This window comes from Chelonoidis abingdonii, chromosome 4, assembly GCF_003597395.2.
Source record: "Chelonoidis abingdonii isolate Lonesome George chromosome 4, CheloAbing_2.0, whole genome shotgun sequence".
NCBI lineage: Eukaryota > Metazoa > Chordata > Testudines > Testudinidae > Chelonoidis > Chelonoidis abingdonii.
In genome coordinates this window covers 45,457,557-45,474,205 of record NC_133772.1, presented here as the reverse complement: position 1 = coordinate 45,474,205, position 16,649 = coordinate 45,457,557, and the positions used below count along the sequence as shown (strand labels likewise).

General features: G+C 43.6%; 1 protein-coding gene across 2 annotated transcripts in view; it reads right to left on the bottom strand.

Annotated features, from left to right (window-relative positions):
* Nucleotides 1-16,649, bottom strand: part of HPS5 (HPS5 biogenesis of lysosomal organelles complex 2 subunit 2) — a 53,494-nt gene that overhangs the window by 15,325 nt on the left and 21,520 nt on the right. Inside the window, exons 13-20 of one of the 2 annotated variants that reach the window (XM_075065113.1) lie at nt 12,314-12,437; nt 7,259-7,411; nt 6,417-6,488; nt 3,824-4,443; nt 2,766-2,886; nt 2,325-2,480; nt 1,736-1,855; nt 877-990 (exon numbers count right to left, since the gene is read on the bottom strand). In XM_075065113.1, coding sequence (XP_074921214.1) covers nt 877-990; nt 1,736-1,855; nt 2,325-2,480; nt 2,766-2,886; nt 3,824-4,443; nt 6,417-6,488; nt 7,259-7,411; nt 12,314-12,437 — 1,480 coding nt within the window. Of the gene's footprint in view, nt 1-876; nt 991-1,735; nt 1,856-2,324; nt 2,481-2,765; nt 2,887-3,823; nt 4,444-6,416; nt 6,489-7,258; nt 7,412-12,313; nt 12,438-16,649 lie in introns of those variants that run through there. The other variant, XM_032765525.2, reaches the window with a different exon arrangement.

Sequence of the window (16,649 nt, the reverse complement as noted above, 5' to 3'; positions counted from 1 at the left end):
AGAGAGACTGACGATTTCCATAATCAAATACATAGTTGCTTTAAATGAAAGTCATTGGTAATGAAATGCTGATTTAGCAAACTCATCAGTAAGAGCAAATAACCCCAAATACTAGGAATAACCTGGCAATTTCAATGTGGCAAAAAATAGGCCATGCAGTAAGTCCCCAGAAGTGTCAGTTTGTTAAATGAACTAGAGCCGGCCTTTTGTCAAACACCACCCTCACAAAGGTCATAAGTGCTCAATGATAAACATCCAGGTCCCATATTGCAGTGAGGGTTTTTTTGTGTATGATAGTGGGAAAGGGTTAAGCGGAAAACAACCATCATAGGTAAGAGCTGCATAAGGAAAAGAAGGGAAGTCATTAGGGAAATAAGGTAGTGGAGGTAATTAGGAACAGAGGGAATATCTTTATGCATACAAGAGGTCCATGAACTCTGGTGGGTAAATTTCTCTCTGCTAAAGCAGGTTAAATATGGGAGAGGCATTAGCGTAATTATGAAGGTTCAACCCTTGTGACTTGCTTTGGGGTTACTTCCTTGGTCACATTTTAGGTCAATAACATTTGTTGGGAGTAAACAGAGCTTACCAGGTAATGGAGTAGTACCTGCTACAACATAACTTTGTTGCTTCTTAGCTACAAAGCAAGGTAATACTACAGAGGTACATTTTACATTGGCTATTTATAACCTATACATGATGGCACTTTCAAATAAAGCCAGCCACAAAATACTACATTTAAATAAATTTAGTTGACAGTAAACTGGCAGGAAACATATTGGCTTTCATATGTATATTCAGTGGGCCAAGATACCAACTAAGCCAGTTTCAAGAATAACCATAATTTTTCAGTAAACTATAACGTTTCCAACTTACCCATATGACTTGCAGATGTCAGCCATCTTCTCTTTTGTTACAAAATCAGCTGGGAGTTTAATCAGAAGCAATATCAGTTGGCTATAGCCCCAGGTAAACAAATGCGAACGTGGTCTGGGAAGACAGTTTAATTCACAAATTAAATGTTAACAGTCTCATGACTTTAAAAAACTATTTTTTTATCAGGAGGCCAAATAGATGAATGGGATTGTTTCATCTTTCACATGAACTTTTGACAATATTAATTCAAAGAGCAGTGTGTCCAGCTATCTTCTTGACAGACTCACTTAAAATGAGATTTTCCCTGTGATTACAGACTAACAGAAAAAAGTTAGTGGCCTTTTTGTGTACCAGCATCACCGTTAGGAGGTACGCGCACAGCTCGCTCGAAAAAGGGCATTTTTATACTCCAACTGAGCCAGTAGGGGAATTTCACACATTTTAAAAAATGCGTTCCCCAGAAACACTCTGAAAATGATTCTTAAAAACAAAGTGGCAGCTTCTTAAGAGAGAGACGTATTTACAGTCATTAAAGAGATCATTCCTGCCTGGATTATGAAGATAGGAAAGTTGTTTAATTCTTTGGTTGCTGCTGTTAAACATCTTCAGGTACATGAGGTAACACGCTCTAGAGTGAAATTCAACCTACCGCAGAAGGGCTAAGGCGAGACTATGCCTCACTTACAGACCTTGCTTAATTGAAGCTTTATGAGGATTCTCTCCAGTGGGGTGAATTTCACCCTATAAGGAAGTGAAATTACTCAGAGGTAGCCAGCTCCACCATGGAACACATAGCAAGTCTGGACTACTACGTCTGGTTTGCGCAGTGCAATTAAATATACATGATTTATTACCTTACCTAGGGTTTCCTTCAGAATCCACTGTATTTGTTCTTTGTGGTGCATCATGAGAAACTGCCAGACAAAGCCAATCCAGTCGCAATGCTTCAGGATTAAGAAGAGATTGAAGCAGGAATGACCTAAAAAAGAGTGGGAAAATCCATGGGTTTTAAATTGACCAAATATGGAATTGTGATAAACTTTGTATATATTATTTAAAAATATTCATGATCAGTGCACTGGAAAGATGATTTCTAGACAAGTTATGTTTCCTTTAATCTTCAGAAATATTACAGAATACAGCCATATTTGAGTTAATTTGATACATTACAGTCTAATAAAACACTAAGTCATTAAAGAGTTGTTACAAAAATCTTGATAAAATGGCATCTGCTTTGTAATGAGGCGACATGGGAAGAGACTGGTGCACAGAAATTAACTGGCAAAACAAAAGGTTATTTAATGTTAGGTTCCACTCTAGTTTTAATGCGCAGGCAAAGTAGCAGTACATTAAAAAAAAACCACACAGCTGGATTATGTCGTCTTTTCCTTATGTAACCATTTCCCAACAAGAAAAAAAAGCACACAGCACACATGCAGCCCCCTTACCTTTCATCTTCTGGCTTTGATTTAACAAGGCTATCTAAATATGCTAAAAAGTGGGCAGGGTGATGTCTACAAAGCTGCATGATGTCAGAGGGCAAGATTGATGGGTAGAACTTGATCAAGGGCCTTACAGCTGTTTCCCCAAACTTTTCATAGAGCCTGTACAAACAAAAAGACATCTTTAATGCCAAATCACAGCAAGATTGCCACTGTGATAAGAAAATACAACTCTATTTCAAGATTCTAATTTATTTACCAGCATGTTTCAAAGTTCCTCTGCTTGAACACTGCTAACACTAGAACTATCATTGCAAAAAAGTCTCACAAAAGATTCAAGAGGCTAGTGGAAATACAAATCCAGAGCAAGGCAAACAGAAAGTGAATTGACAGTCTGTAATTTGTCATATTAACCAACATGAAAAAAAAAAGCTATGCACTACAGACCTTTGAGCATGTGCCAACAACAGAGGACTATCCCAGGGCCCCAAGTCATTTAACAGTTTTAATATTTTCAACATATCTCCATTTTCCATTGCCAAAGTCACTGGACTAGCGTGAGTCAGTTCTGAAACACAAAATATTGTAAATGTTTTAACCTGATCCTGTGAAGCCTCAAACACTTAACTGCATGCATACAAATAGTCCCACTCAAATCAATGCAAGGATGCAATAAATACTTTTCTACTCTAAACTTTGCTTAAGCCAACATGGAACAGATTTCTGCTTCCCCAAACATAGTCCTCCATCCAGCAAAGAACTTAAGCATGTGCTTAACTTTCTATGCTGAATCAGGGTTCTATCAACTGGTTGCCTTGAAGACCTGTCTATAAAGGTTTTGCTTCAGTTGTGGAAGTTGCATATAGCAGACCAAATTCTGTTCTGAGTTACATCCAGGAAGCCTCATTCACTGGGATTGCAAAGGTATGAGAAAGGGCAGAAGGGACTTCGGCAGAAGAAAAGGATGCCTGAGGTGATCAACTGCATGCCAATATGGGGGAATTCTTTTCCAATTCACTGCTGATCTTCATAAATGTGCTGTTGTCCAAGCTTTGGAAACAAGCTGAAATATTTGAGCATACTTGTGCCTACTTTGCCACTGAAGATGCTGAAACTCTTTTCCTAATTTTAGTTTTATAAATTAAATGACTGAAATTATTTGAGTTCAACAGCACCACATTTTTTCAAGTTCTCTTTGAAATTTGCATATTCTGTTTCAACACATTTGATTCATATCACTACAGTATTCAGCTAGCTGAAGTTGTACTACATATTAACTTGTTTAGAAATAATGTCAGTGTAGTAACTGAACAAGAAGCATTTTCCCCTAGAAGCCACTGGTTCTTATTAACTTAGTTTTGTTTATTAAAAAACTAAAGAGCACTTGTTTCAGAGCTGATTCAGAAAGGAATGTCCCCTCAGGCTGGATTTTTTCCAGAACAAAAACCTAAAACTTAGCTTCAATTGGTTTAAAAGTGAAAACAAAAAGCCACCACAGTCATTACCTTTCAGTCCTTCAATGTAAGTTTCCCAAACACTGGTACTGCTAGCGTAATTGATTGTAATACATCGCTTCAGTCTTTTTAAATCCAGGAGAAAGAAATAGTCCTTTATGAACTGACAAGCCAAGACCCATGACACTGTTAGCTGTAAATCCTGTTCAGCATTTTCTTTCGCATTCCCATTCTTGCAAGGAAACACATTTAATTCAAAACATAATGTTGTCAACTCTACTAGGTCCTTTTGAATATCGCGTGCTATGAGATATGGAGGATACACTTGAAAAACATGGTCTGAGGCTCCCTTTGAACTGGCATCGTTTTCACATACTTCTCTGCCAAAATGAGCTTCGCTAGTTTGATCCTGTCCAGTATTTCCTTCCAAGGCATCTGTCTGTCCTTTACCTACATGATCTTCACTGTGTTTATCTGGTTCAATATTTTCTTCTAAAACCTCACTCAGTTCTTCAGCAAGCACATTCTTATCTTCCTTAATGGATAAGCAGTCATCTGAAAAGGAAGGTTCTTTGAAACCAAATGTTTCTTCCAGATACAAAAACCACTCCTGCAAAACTTCTCTCAAGCATCGTGGTTCTAACAAAACCAGTGGATCTTGCAGTTTGTTTCTGTAAAACAAAGTGGAAGTGTGTTGCACTTGTTTAGTAAATAGCCAAGAGATGCCAGAGCTGATCTATTATACATATCAAATGGACAACTCAACCATTAGTATATTCCTAGATCAGCGGTGGCCACACATTTTGGCCCAAGGGCCACACTGGGGTTGCGCAACTGCATGAAGGGCCACTTCCCACCCTCTAACCGCCCGCCTCAGAACCCCTAACCTATCCAACCCCGCTCGCTCCTTGTCCCCTGATCACCTCCTTCCGGGACCCCCGCCCCAACTGCCCCCTGAGATCCCACTCCCTATCCAACACCCCCTGCTCCCTGACTGCCCCGACCCCTAACCACGCCCCCTGGGACTCCCACACCTATCCAACCCCGCCGCTTCCTGTCCCCTGACCACCTCGACCACTATCCACACCCCAACAGCCCCCTTGGGACTACCACCTCTATCCAACTGCCCTCTGCTCATCCCCTGACCACCCCCTCCAAGGACCCCCTGCCCCTAACTGCTTTTTGTTGATCCCACCCTCTTCTTTTATCTTCCACCCCCCCCATGGCCCCTGACTGCCCTCCCAAGCCCTATCCACATCCCCATCCTCCGGGACACCCACTCTCAACCCTTCCTGTTCCCCATCCCCTGACCATCCCCAGAACCTCCACCTCATCCAACCGCCCCCTCCCCCCAACTGGACCCCAAGACCCCCTGCTCCCTTACCCAACCCCCCCTCCACTCTCCGACACCTTACCAGCAGCAGGAGCTCGCAGCTGTGCCATCTGGGTCAGAGCCAGTTGCGCTCCCCACACTGCCCAGCAGGAGCGGTGGGCCAGAGCACAGCACACGTGGCAGAGGCTCTGCGGGGGAGGGGCAGGGACTAGGCTCCACAGCTGGGAGCTCACGGGCTGGGGCAGGACAGTCCTGCAGGCCTAATGTGGCCCACGGGCTGTAGTTTGCCCATGTCTGTACTAGATATTGGTCATACCAATGCTGCTTTCCTGAGTAGTAAGGACAGTAGGAAAGTCACTGTATAATTTCCCCAAGCAGGCTTTTGGGGATCTCACCTCCAAATGATTCACCAAGCTTGGCAGGCAACCATCCAAGTCTCCTCTAATGCTACAGTCCTCTTTTTTCTCAGCAAAACTCACAATGAAGTTATATTTTTAATGGAAAAAAGCCACTATTCAACTAAGGACTTTCAGATAGCCCAGGGGAGGGCAAACTACGGCCCGCAGGCCGGATCTGGCCCCTCAGGGCTTTCAATCCGTCCCATGGGACTGCCAGCCCCGTGGCGCAGGAGGCTAAGGCAGGCTCCCTGCCTGCCCTGGCCTGTGCCACTCCTGGAGGCAGCCAGCACCATGTCCCTGCAGCCTCTAGGGGAGGCAGGGCAGAGGGCTCCATGCGCTGCCCTCGCCTGCAGACACCACCCCCTTCAAGTCCCATTGGCCATGAACAGGGAATCACGTACAATGGGAGCTTTGGGGGTGGTACCTGCAGGCGAGGGCAGCACGCAGCAGAGCCACTTGCCCCACTCCACCCCCAGGAGCCACTGTTGGACATGCTGGCCACTTCCGGGAGCGGCACAAGGCCAGGGCAGGCAGGGAGCCTGCCTTAGCCCCGCTATGTGCCGCTGTCACCCTGGAGCCGCTCAAGGTAAGCAGCACCAGGCCAGAGCCCACACCCTGAACCCCTGCTGCACCCCAACCCCCTGGCCTGAGCCCTCTTTTGCATTCCAACCCCTTGCCCTGAGCCCCTTCCTCACCCCACACTATCTCCCGTACCTCTACCCTCCGCCACTGCCCAACATTCATAGCCCTGCAATTTTCCCACCCAAATGTGGCCCTCGGGCCAAAAAGTTTGCCCACCCCTGAGATAACCACACACCATGTCTGGATATACTTGCACAGCATCATTTACTGCAGATATTTACAATAAAAGATTTCTGCCAGAGTAAAATATAGCTCTATGCTCTCTACTTACATAGCTTCTGTCGTTGCTATCTTGAGATCTCTTAGCCGGTCCTCTTCTTGAGGCTGGCTCTGTAGTTCCAAACTAGAAAGGAATATAAAGACAAAATTATGCTCTCTTTTTAAAACAGAGGGAGAAATAGCATTAATTCTTTTATGAGAAATGCAGCTCTTACTTTTCATGCAAAACAGACAAATGAGACTACAGTAATTATGAGCAGCTGGACATAAGGACCAGAAGAAAAATAACTTTTTCCATCTTGTCAACCTATGAGGGCTCTCAAATGTCAAGAAACAAAACTAACATTAAGCTAATACAAACTCATTGCTTAAAATATTTCAATGATCTGCCAATTTAACTCCTGATAACAATTTAGCGCTCATTCTTTATTCTTACCGCTAAGCCACTACAGTGTTTTCTTATTCCTTTAAACAATCCAGTGTTGAGGGAGGGTGACAAAGCTGCTTCTTCCTCTTTTCATTAAAAATAGGATGTAGGCTTTAAAATTCACATGCATCAACAAGTCTGGTTAGGTACCCAAGCAGGGAACTACATAAGTTTTCCCTTCCTCAACCATTCCAGCACCATGAATGTAAACTCTTAACATCCATTTGCTAGAAGAATTTGACTCCTGAATAAGCTTTGAGGTAAAAAATTGAGAAAGGAGGCAGGGGGTGGGGAGGGAGAGACCAGATGAATTCTTGGAGCCTCTCTATACAGCCAGCTGGAAAAAAAATCTCCAACAGAATCATGTGATTCCCCATTCTATTGAAATGAATGGGATCACTGTGGAAGACGTGAGTTCCCAGTCCTTTTGGCAGATAGCACATTCGACTATGTGAGCTTGAACTTACTTGTTTTCATCTTCTTCCTGGGAGTATGCGGCTATACTAGCAGTCACTTCATGAGACTCATCATCATCTTTCATTTCCTGCCTCACTCTGACATCAGGACTCATATGAAGGGTGCCAATCTTTTCAGTAGTTTTTCGTACGAAGCTGGAAACACTAGGAGCCAAAAGTTCAAACAACTGAGATGGCGGTAGGAGAAGAGCTCATAGTCAACACAATAAATCTCGGTTTTTCTAGCCAGCCTCTCACTTCAGAAATCTTTATCATCTAAAGGAGGCAGAAAGAGAGGATGGGCACACTGGGAACCAGCAAGTATCAGTCAGTCAGAACCCAACATGAAGAAATATCTCAGAACTTATATGTTTTAGTCAAGTTCTTTATGCCTAAGATTTTCAGGCCCCAATGGAGATCACAAAATAAAACACTGCAAGTTGGGTTTCGTGCTGCCTGGTAGAGGGGATTTTACAATTTTGCAAATGCTGATATTTTTATTTGCAATGCAGAGAAGCTAATTTTTCCATGATAAAGCCTCTAAATTAGCACACACACAAGAATTTTGTTAATCATCTTTTAATTTGGTCTATAATGACCCTTCACAGTGACAAGAAAATTATTCAGGAAATGTACAGTTATGAAGAAATTGTCCTCTGTTTCAGTTATCCATTCCTAACCAATAGAATGTCTCATTCCAAAGGAAGGCCTATCTACATTTGAAAACTTAAATATATTGGTCCATAACAAGCAAGAGTTCTTTAGAAACCCAGGATTTAAAAGCAACTTCAAGTTTTTGCACTCCAGGTCAGAACAGGCTCAGCCATGTCAGAAAGAAAAAACAGTTACCTACCTTTATATAACTGTTGTTCTTCAAAGTATTTTACACAGGTCCATTTCATTACAGGTGACTCATAAGCGGATTAATGTGGAGACAATTCAGATTCTATGTGAACAGCTATGATGGAACAAGCCATCCAAAACTGGCATCATTCCTTGACTGTTGGGAAATGGCATAATGAGCAGCAAATGCATGAACTGATGACCACGTGGCTGCTCTATAAATGTCTCGACCGAGTACATGCGTGAGGAAAGCTGTTTGTGTTCTAGCTGAATGAACCAATACTCCAGTAAGAGACGGCGTGACATAAGCTAACTGGTAGCACAAACAAGTGCAAGAGAGGATTTCTTCTTAGATTTCTTAAGTGGAAACCAGTTGATCTTTCACCCTGGCTGCAAATCATAACAAAAAACTGTGCTGAGGCGCTAAAGGGTCTGGGACGGCCCAATTAGAAGGCTAATTCTCTCCTCACATCCAACAAATGATGTTTTTGCTCCTCTGTACACATGCAGGCTTTTGGGGCAAAGTTGGCAAATAAACTGCCTGGTGAATGTGGAAACTGGAAACTACCTTTGGCAAGAATTTTGGATGAGAGAGGAGGTACTCTTTATCCTTATGGATAACTGTATAAGGAGGCTCAGAAACCAAAGCTCTCAATTTACCCACTGTCCTTGCTGAGGTTAATAAACCAGAAATGACACTGACTGGTGAGAGGCCAGTCCAAGTCTCAGTCACTGTTCAGCATGACCATCATTCAGTCCACCTTCAAAACACTAGGGCTGTTTTTCAGTATGAACAAATCAGTTCTAAAACCTGTGCGAAGAATATTGTTTATCAGAGCACGCTTGGATGCTACAAAAGACCGGGTGTTTCTGCCCCGGTCAAGTCTCCAAATGGTCATAGACATAGTCTTGGATCTAAGGGCACATCCAGATACCGTAGCACACACTTGGCTGAAGTTTCTGAGACACATGGAAGCATGTACCTGCATAGTACAGCATGCTATACTACATGTCAGCCCTCAGAAGGCTTCAGGGATGGCTAGCGTCGGTGTATGTCCCCTGCCGACGTAGTTTAGACAGAATGATTAGTGTTCCATAGGTATCCTCTCTGGACTGATGGACAGACCTTTGGCATGTTTGTGCAGGAGTTCCCTTCTTTTCTCCGCAACCAATGCTCAAGCTGGTCATGGATGCCTCATTCCTGAGTGGGCCACATCAGAACCCTGCAAATTCAAGGGTTGTGGCCCTCGCAATTCATATAAACATCAGACAGCTACATGCTACCAATCTAGCCTTTTTGACCTTCCGTCCACACTACTATGGGGAAAAAGTTGGCTAGCGTTAACGGACAACACAATAAGTATGTCCTATGTGAACAGACAGTTCCTTCTAGCTGTACCAGGAGGTAATTCTGCTTTTGGAGTTCTGTACAACCAATTCCATTCACCCCAAAACTGCTTGCTTCCCAGGCAAGCAGAACACATTGCAAGGTCCTCCTCTGCTCACCATGAATGGTCACTGTTTGGACGTGGCCAGGTCCATCGTCCAGTTGTGGAGAACTCCACAACAGGACCTGTTTGCAACAAAGACCAATAGAAAGTGCTATCCGTTCTGCTTCTGAGGGGGTCACAGCCCAGATTCTTTGATAGAGGTTCATGTTCACAGACGAGCTCCGTCCTGTACGCATTTCCTCTAACACCATTACTATCCAATGTCCTGTTCAAGGCCAAGCAAGATCATGCTTACCTCATACTAATTGCACCAGCATGGCCTCAGTAAAATTGGTTGCGGTCTCCCTAGCAACGCTAGTAGGGTCTCCTCTGCCTTTCCCATTGGATTCAAACATGACTTCTCAGGCTGGAACATCCATAAACCACAAAGTTCTGATGGAGAATGACCCTCCCATCTGCTTTGGGACACAGAAGACCTGACTTCCAAATCTGACCAAGATGACTAAGTTCACACAATAACATCAGAGAAGAACCCACATAGACAGAAGATGGGTAAGCTGAACCCAGAGAGGTGGTACTCATGATAGTGCAAGTGGCTTGCCTCTGGAATGTACCAGCTCCTTAGGTATTGGAAGCAGCATCAGTACTGCATGCTCTTGCTGACCTGCTGTAGGAACTACCATTGCCGGTCGTGGCTGAAACCACACTTGCTCTGCTGGGGATGCCGGTACCAAAAGGTTAAGCAAGTCTCTGTGGCAGCGTACCTTTGATATCATCAATACCAGAATCGGTCTTCAGTCTGCTGTGCCTGCATAAGAAATTCAGAGGTCGGTCTCAGCAGACCTGGCATAGGTTCTGGAGTTGACAAACCCCCCTTTGTGGCAGAGGAATACTCTAGAAAATGCTTCCCCTTTGAGTCCCTCACAAAGTCCTTGCCTCTAGCTGGCCTTGCTGAATGAGGTACTGAGTCCCAGAAAGATGCGTCTCTCTTCCTTGATATCAGAAACACAGTACATGGTGCTGAAGACGTCTCAGGAGGTGCACTCTGTACTGACGGCGCTGGGCCTGGAGTACGCTCTGAATCCAACGGCTCCAAAGGAGGGCAAAGTGCCGCCTCCATAAAGAGATGTCTAAGTCTTGCTGCTCTCTCTTTTTTTAGAGTAGGGCTTAAACTCTTTACAAATGTGACACTTGTCACTGATGTGGGACTCCCCCAAACATTTTAGGCAGCGGGGCTGTGGGCTACTGACCAGCAAAGCTCTAGCACACGATCGGCAGGACTTGAACCCCAGAGAACGAGGCATGGCTCCAGTGCAGTGCCTGCTACTGAGAATCAAATTTGGTCCATAAAGAATCTAAAAAACTGAAACCCAACACTAACACTAACCATGAACTATAACTAAATACCAATTAAACAACAGACTATATACAAAGAGCGAGCAAAATCAACATGTAATAGCAAGACTGGAAGTGCTCCAACAGTCGTCACTGTCCTTTTATACCTGCAAGCAGTGGCGAGTGATGGCAGAGAGTGCTTGAGCCACCCTGATGGGTATCACTCAGGGAAAAGGTTCTCCAACAATTGTGCAAGGCACTCACACACGCACCCCTACAGTGGAATGGACATGTGCAATAACTCAAAACAGAACTTCTGCATTCTCTGGTTAAGCAGTTAACATTCACCACTCAAAGAGCTCCTCCTAGTGGTGACTGTACAACACAAAAAGAGCTGCTCTTCAAATTTAAGAAGAGGAAATGGATTTAAGGCCAGTAGATTCCTGATCTTAAAATACAGAGAGTGTTGAAGGGAAATTTGTATAGAAGATTATAGACCACAAAATAAAATTTGATACTTGACCCAAGCCTTTAAACTGGAGTAACTAGAATGTAGCATATAAATACTTATGGATTTAATTTTCTGCCTGTGTAAAAATTAATCTTCTCTGGTAATAAACTTTTTAAAAAGGATATAGCTAGGTATTTGGAAAGATCAAAATGAAGGTGTGGCTAGTCATATAAAGCTTATGGATGAGGCTTTCAACAGACTAACGGGCATCAAGTAATTTGATTAAAACAATATCTTATTATTGAAGGGTCTGAGAGCAATACACTTACCTTAGCAAACTGAATGAAAGGGCAAACTCAGCATTTCACGATAATGCTACAAACACCATGGGCCAGCACTTCTGGTTTTAAATAAGATGCATTATATTCAGAGCTTTGAAATAACCAGTTTTATGTAAGCTATTTTCCCCCCATCATTTTAGTAGCTTGCTTGTTTTGTTTTTTAAAGACGCACATTTGATTTTTAGACATAAGACGTAGTTTGTTCACATACAGTATGTATAAACCACAGTTGATTCCAGATACCTGTGATGAATGCATAAGATTTACTGAAGGAAGGAAGGGACAATTTAGTTGATTTGGGGCACATATCTTGACAATACATACCATCATTAAAATACACAGCAGGTCCTTACAATCTTCAACAAGTACCAAAATGCTAAATCCCATAGCCACATTCAATAGACTCATTCAAAGTAGGAAACACAAGACTATGGTATGTGTTCTTAACCTCCATTTAAAACTCAAGAGTGAAATCCTGGCTCAGCTGAAGTCAATGGCAAGACTCTTACTGTCTTCAATGGAGTCAGGATTAAACTCTAACTTCACTATCAAATTTGATTTTATCTTTCAGCAAAATATGAATCAACAATGCTATGAATTCAGAAAAAAGAATGTAATGGATGAACAAATATCCTATGATTTTTACCTTTCCTTGACAGCTTGGAGGGAGACCAGAGGAGATGGTGAACGAAATGACAATGGAATACTGAATGGGAGAAAAGTCTCATTCCGATCAGTCTCAACCACCACAGAAGCATGAGATACGTTGTCTAACAAACGGAATTGAAATAATAAAAATATGAAGCAATGACTTGACAATTAAACATATAATCCAGTTATGACTCACACTTTAATAGGGAAATTTTACTCTTGTAACCTAAATTGTGTTTTCTTTTTTACTTGCAAGTTCTTTTGTGGATTTCTCTCTCTCTCTTTTTTTTTTTTTTTTTAAGAGAATGGGAGACTGGAGATAGGATAGAATAGGGAATAGTAATATACACACACACAGTCCTTGGGATCAAGGGCAATCCTAGCAGTAGTGGCCTTAGACTTAGTAGGTATTTGTTTTATTAATCTGTTGAAGCTTTATTTGATAAAGTGGCAACTGACAAATCAGGGCTGTAAGAGAACTCTCGATGGATAACTATCTTCTGTACAGGGATTTCTGGCCTATTCTGAGGCAACAGCTCAATGCTATTTTCAGCAGGTAACCAAGATGGCTCAAAAAAAGAAAATTAACTTAAATTTGTCATATTAAACTATGTAGTGATATTTCATGACAGTTAGATTACATTTGATTATACAGGTCTGTACCAAACTAGCTATTACTAAGGTGTCTATCACCACTGCATTTAAGGAAATATCAACGTGTAACTTAATCCAAACACTGTGGCTCTTCATATCAGCCTGATATGAGTAACCAAAAGAGCCTCCACCATGTCATTTACTACTACCACATATACTCGATCATAAGCCGGTTTGTTTATAAGCCAACCCCCCCCCAAGATGGATCAGTAAAAATGAAAAATTTTTATGCCCCATTCATAAGCCAACCCTATAATTCAGGGATCAGCAAACTTTGGCTCCCGAGCCATCAGAATAAGCCGCCGGTGGGCCAAGATGGTTTGTTTACCTCGAGTGTCTGCAGGCACCAGTGGGGAAATGTTTTTTTGGGGGGAAAAGCTGGGAGTCAGGGGAATAACCCCTGTGACAACCCCCCACATGACCCTACCTCTAGCCCAGGACCCCCACACTCTCCCCATCCCATCCTTTCCCACCTTATCTGGGGAGGGCCAGGGGAGGATGTCTCTGGCCTGGCTGGAACTGCTCCGACAGGCTGGGCAGCGTGGCCACAGCCTGCTCCGGTGGGCCAGACCAGGTGGTGCGGCCGCAGCATGTTCCAGCAAGCTGGGCTGGGCGGCATGGCCGCAGCATGCTCTGGAGGGTGGGGCCAAGCGGCATGGCTGCAGCCTACCAACCCCGGAGCTGCAGCTGCTTTGAGGCTGGGGGTAGAGCAGCGTGGCCAGAAGCAGACACTCTGGCTTCGCCTCTTTCCTTCTGACTCTGCTGGGTGTTCTGCCTCACCCTGCTCCCTCTGTTGGGGGGGAGGGGCTATGTCCCATCTCTCTCTCTCTCTATACTCATTCATAAGCCGACCCCTGTCTCTAGTGCTTCTTTTTACTAAACAAATTTGGCTTATGAACGAGTATATACGGTATTTTGTGTACCAATAACTATGGAGTGGTTTGGTCCATTTGTGCTTTCTCTCTACTCTTTAAAAGAGGCAAAGGCTGATGAGGTCAAACTGAAACTTAGTTACAGTTAGAAGCACAGATGGTAGCCATAGGTTGCCACAAGGCTGACATCTTATTTTTAGGTCATTTACGTAATCATCTACAACACTACTGACTCCAGGCTAGCTTGCTCTTATTTCAGAGGTCAGCTGCACTGGGGTGTTTTTTGTTTTTAAATCATATCCTAGTATAAGAAAAAGACGTACATAGTGAACACAATCACTTTTTTTTTTTTAAAGTGTGATTAAGGAAAAGGATTATTTTAAGTAATGGTGATAATGCTCTTACTAGTACCTCAAAACAAAAAGTTTCTTTTTCTTAAAATGGAGCTGAACTATCAGTTCTACTGACAGCATTCAAAGCATCTTTATGGAAATGGGCCTCTAGATAGTACTGAAAGGTCAGCAAGTGGTGTTACACTGCTTGCAAACAAACTTTTTGTTCACTAGGTAGAAAAGTAGCAATTTAAAGACTAATGGCCACTTATGGTAATGGGAACAGACGAATCAATTCCAATGTAGAATAGAAGACAGCATTCATTAAGATCGGTTTCTCAGGAAATTATCTAAAGCAGTGGTTTCCAGACTTTTTTTCTGGCGACCCAGTTGAAGAAAATTGTTGATGCTCATGACTCAACGGAGCTGGGGATGAGGGGTTTAGGGGGGCTCAGGGGTGAGGCAGAGGGTTGAGGTGTGGGAGCGAGAGCTGCAGGGTAGGGCTGGGAATGAGGGGTTTGGGGTGCAGTAGGGGGCTCTGGGCTGTGGCAGTAGGTTGGGGCATGGGAGAGGGGGGAGTCAGGGCTCTGGGCTGGGAGTACAGGCTCTGGGGTGTGGCCAGGGATGAGGAGTTTGGGTGCAGGAAAGGGCTCCGGGTTTGACAGGGGTTCAGGGCTGGGGCAAGGGCATAGGGTTAGGGCACAGGCTTATCTTGGGCAGCTCCTGGTCAGTAGCACAGCGGGAGTGCTAAGGCAGACTTCCTGCCTGTCCTGGCACCATGGACCACGCTGCCCCTCGGAAGCAGCCAGCAGCAGGTCCAGCTCCGGACTGCTCTCACCTGCACTCCCCCACAGATCCCATTGGCTGGGAGTGCGGAGCCGGTGTTTGGGGCGAGGGCAGCGTGCAGAGCCACATGGCCCCCATACCTGGGAGCCGTACCTGCTGCTGGCCGCTTCAGGGGCACAGCACGGTGTTGGGACAGGTAAGGACTAGCCTGCCCTAGCCAGGCAACACTGCCGACAGGACTTCTAACAGCCCAGTTGGAGGTGCTGACCAGAGCCGCCGTGACCCAGTGCCTTACATTCTGCGAACCAGTACTGGGTCGTGACCCACAGTTTGCAAACCACTGATCTAAAGCACCAAATGAAGCTCACATACACTGAGATACAGAAGCATCTAGGACTTTTATAGTTTGAAATAACTAGCCACTTTGAAATCATAAACTGAGCAGCAATCGGAAAACTAACTCCAAATGTGTAAAGCCAAGTCTCTTCACTTGAAAGTTTTACATTCTAAAATACATTAAGATGGCATAACCAAAAAGCAAAGATGGATGGACAAATGTCACAAATGACAAATGTAAAGTTCTTGGTCACAAAACATGCATTTATTAATAGTACAAAACTACCTAAGGATGGCATTAGCTCTTAAGACTTTATTTTTTCCACTCTTTCTTGATACACATTGTGAGAAAGTCCACCAACACCTTGGCAAAAAAAACTGTTGCACTATGAAATTTTAGTTCCTGACACCAACAGATTCACTAAAAAGAGAGGTCAAAGAAACCGTCTGACATATTTTCATATGCTTTAGTATAATCCACCTCCATTTTAGAAAAGAATGAGTCTAACAATACAGCTGCATTCTTCTCCTTCCCTCTTGCAAGATCAAGGAGATCACAATGGGCGTCATCCCTTCCTACAGGATGCTCCCTCTCTGCAGGGGATAGCAGGTTGATTCCCTGATGAGAAGGGAGTTTTGCTCTCTGGCCCCACTCAATATTAGGTCATCAGCAACCCAGGGCTCAGGAGAAAAGAGACTCCACAAGTTCTCATAGCTAGCAGCTCTAAAACTAGGTGGGTGAGGTGGAAGGAGTTTAATATTTAATAGGAATGGGCCTTCAGGTCTGCCTTATCCAGCTCTTCTGGTGCATCTGAAGAGATAGCTCACTATATAAAATAAATAAATAAATAAACAAACCCCAATACTCTTCCTACAGCATTGGGTATATTCCCAGCAGAAGCCCAAGAGCATCTCCCTTTCCGCAGGCCATTCTATCCCCTCCCCAGCTTTAAACAGCTTCCTCTACCAACACAGACAGGGCAGCAGCATAGAAAGAAGCTACTAACAAAAGTGTGTTTTTTCAGAAAGGAGAGATCGCACTAGCCCTTGAAAAGCAAGAGAAGCCTCTAACTTTTGTCTAGAGATAGATATTTGTTGGGGAAAGAAAAGAACAAAGCTGGTTGGGTGGAACAACAAGGTTATGCAAAAGGCTGCACCCCTCATACATTAATGTGTAAATGTACAGGAGGGAATCTCTTCCAAAAAAACCCAGAAAAGAAACCCTGCAAGGATGTTAAAAGCTCTTGACCCACACATAGCATTTCCCTGGCACCAATATAAGGCCTGGCTCAACTAGAGTTAGGATAAGACAACAAAAGCGAAAATCAGGCCAGCAGAAGCTGAATTAATA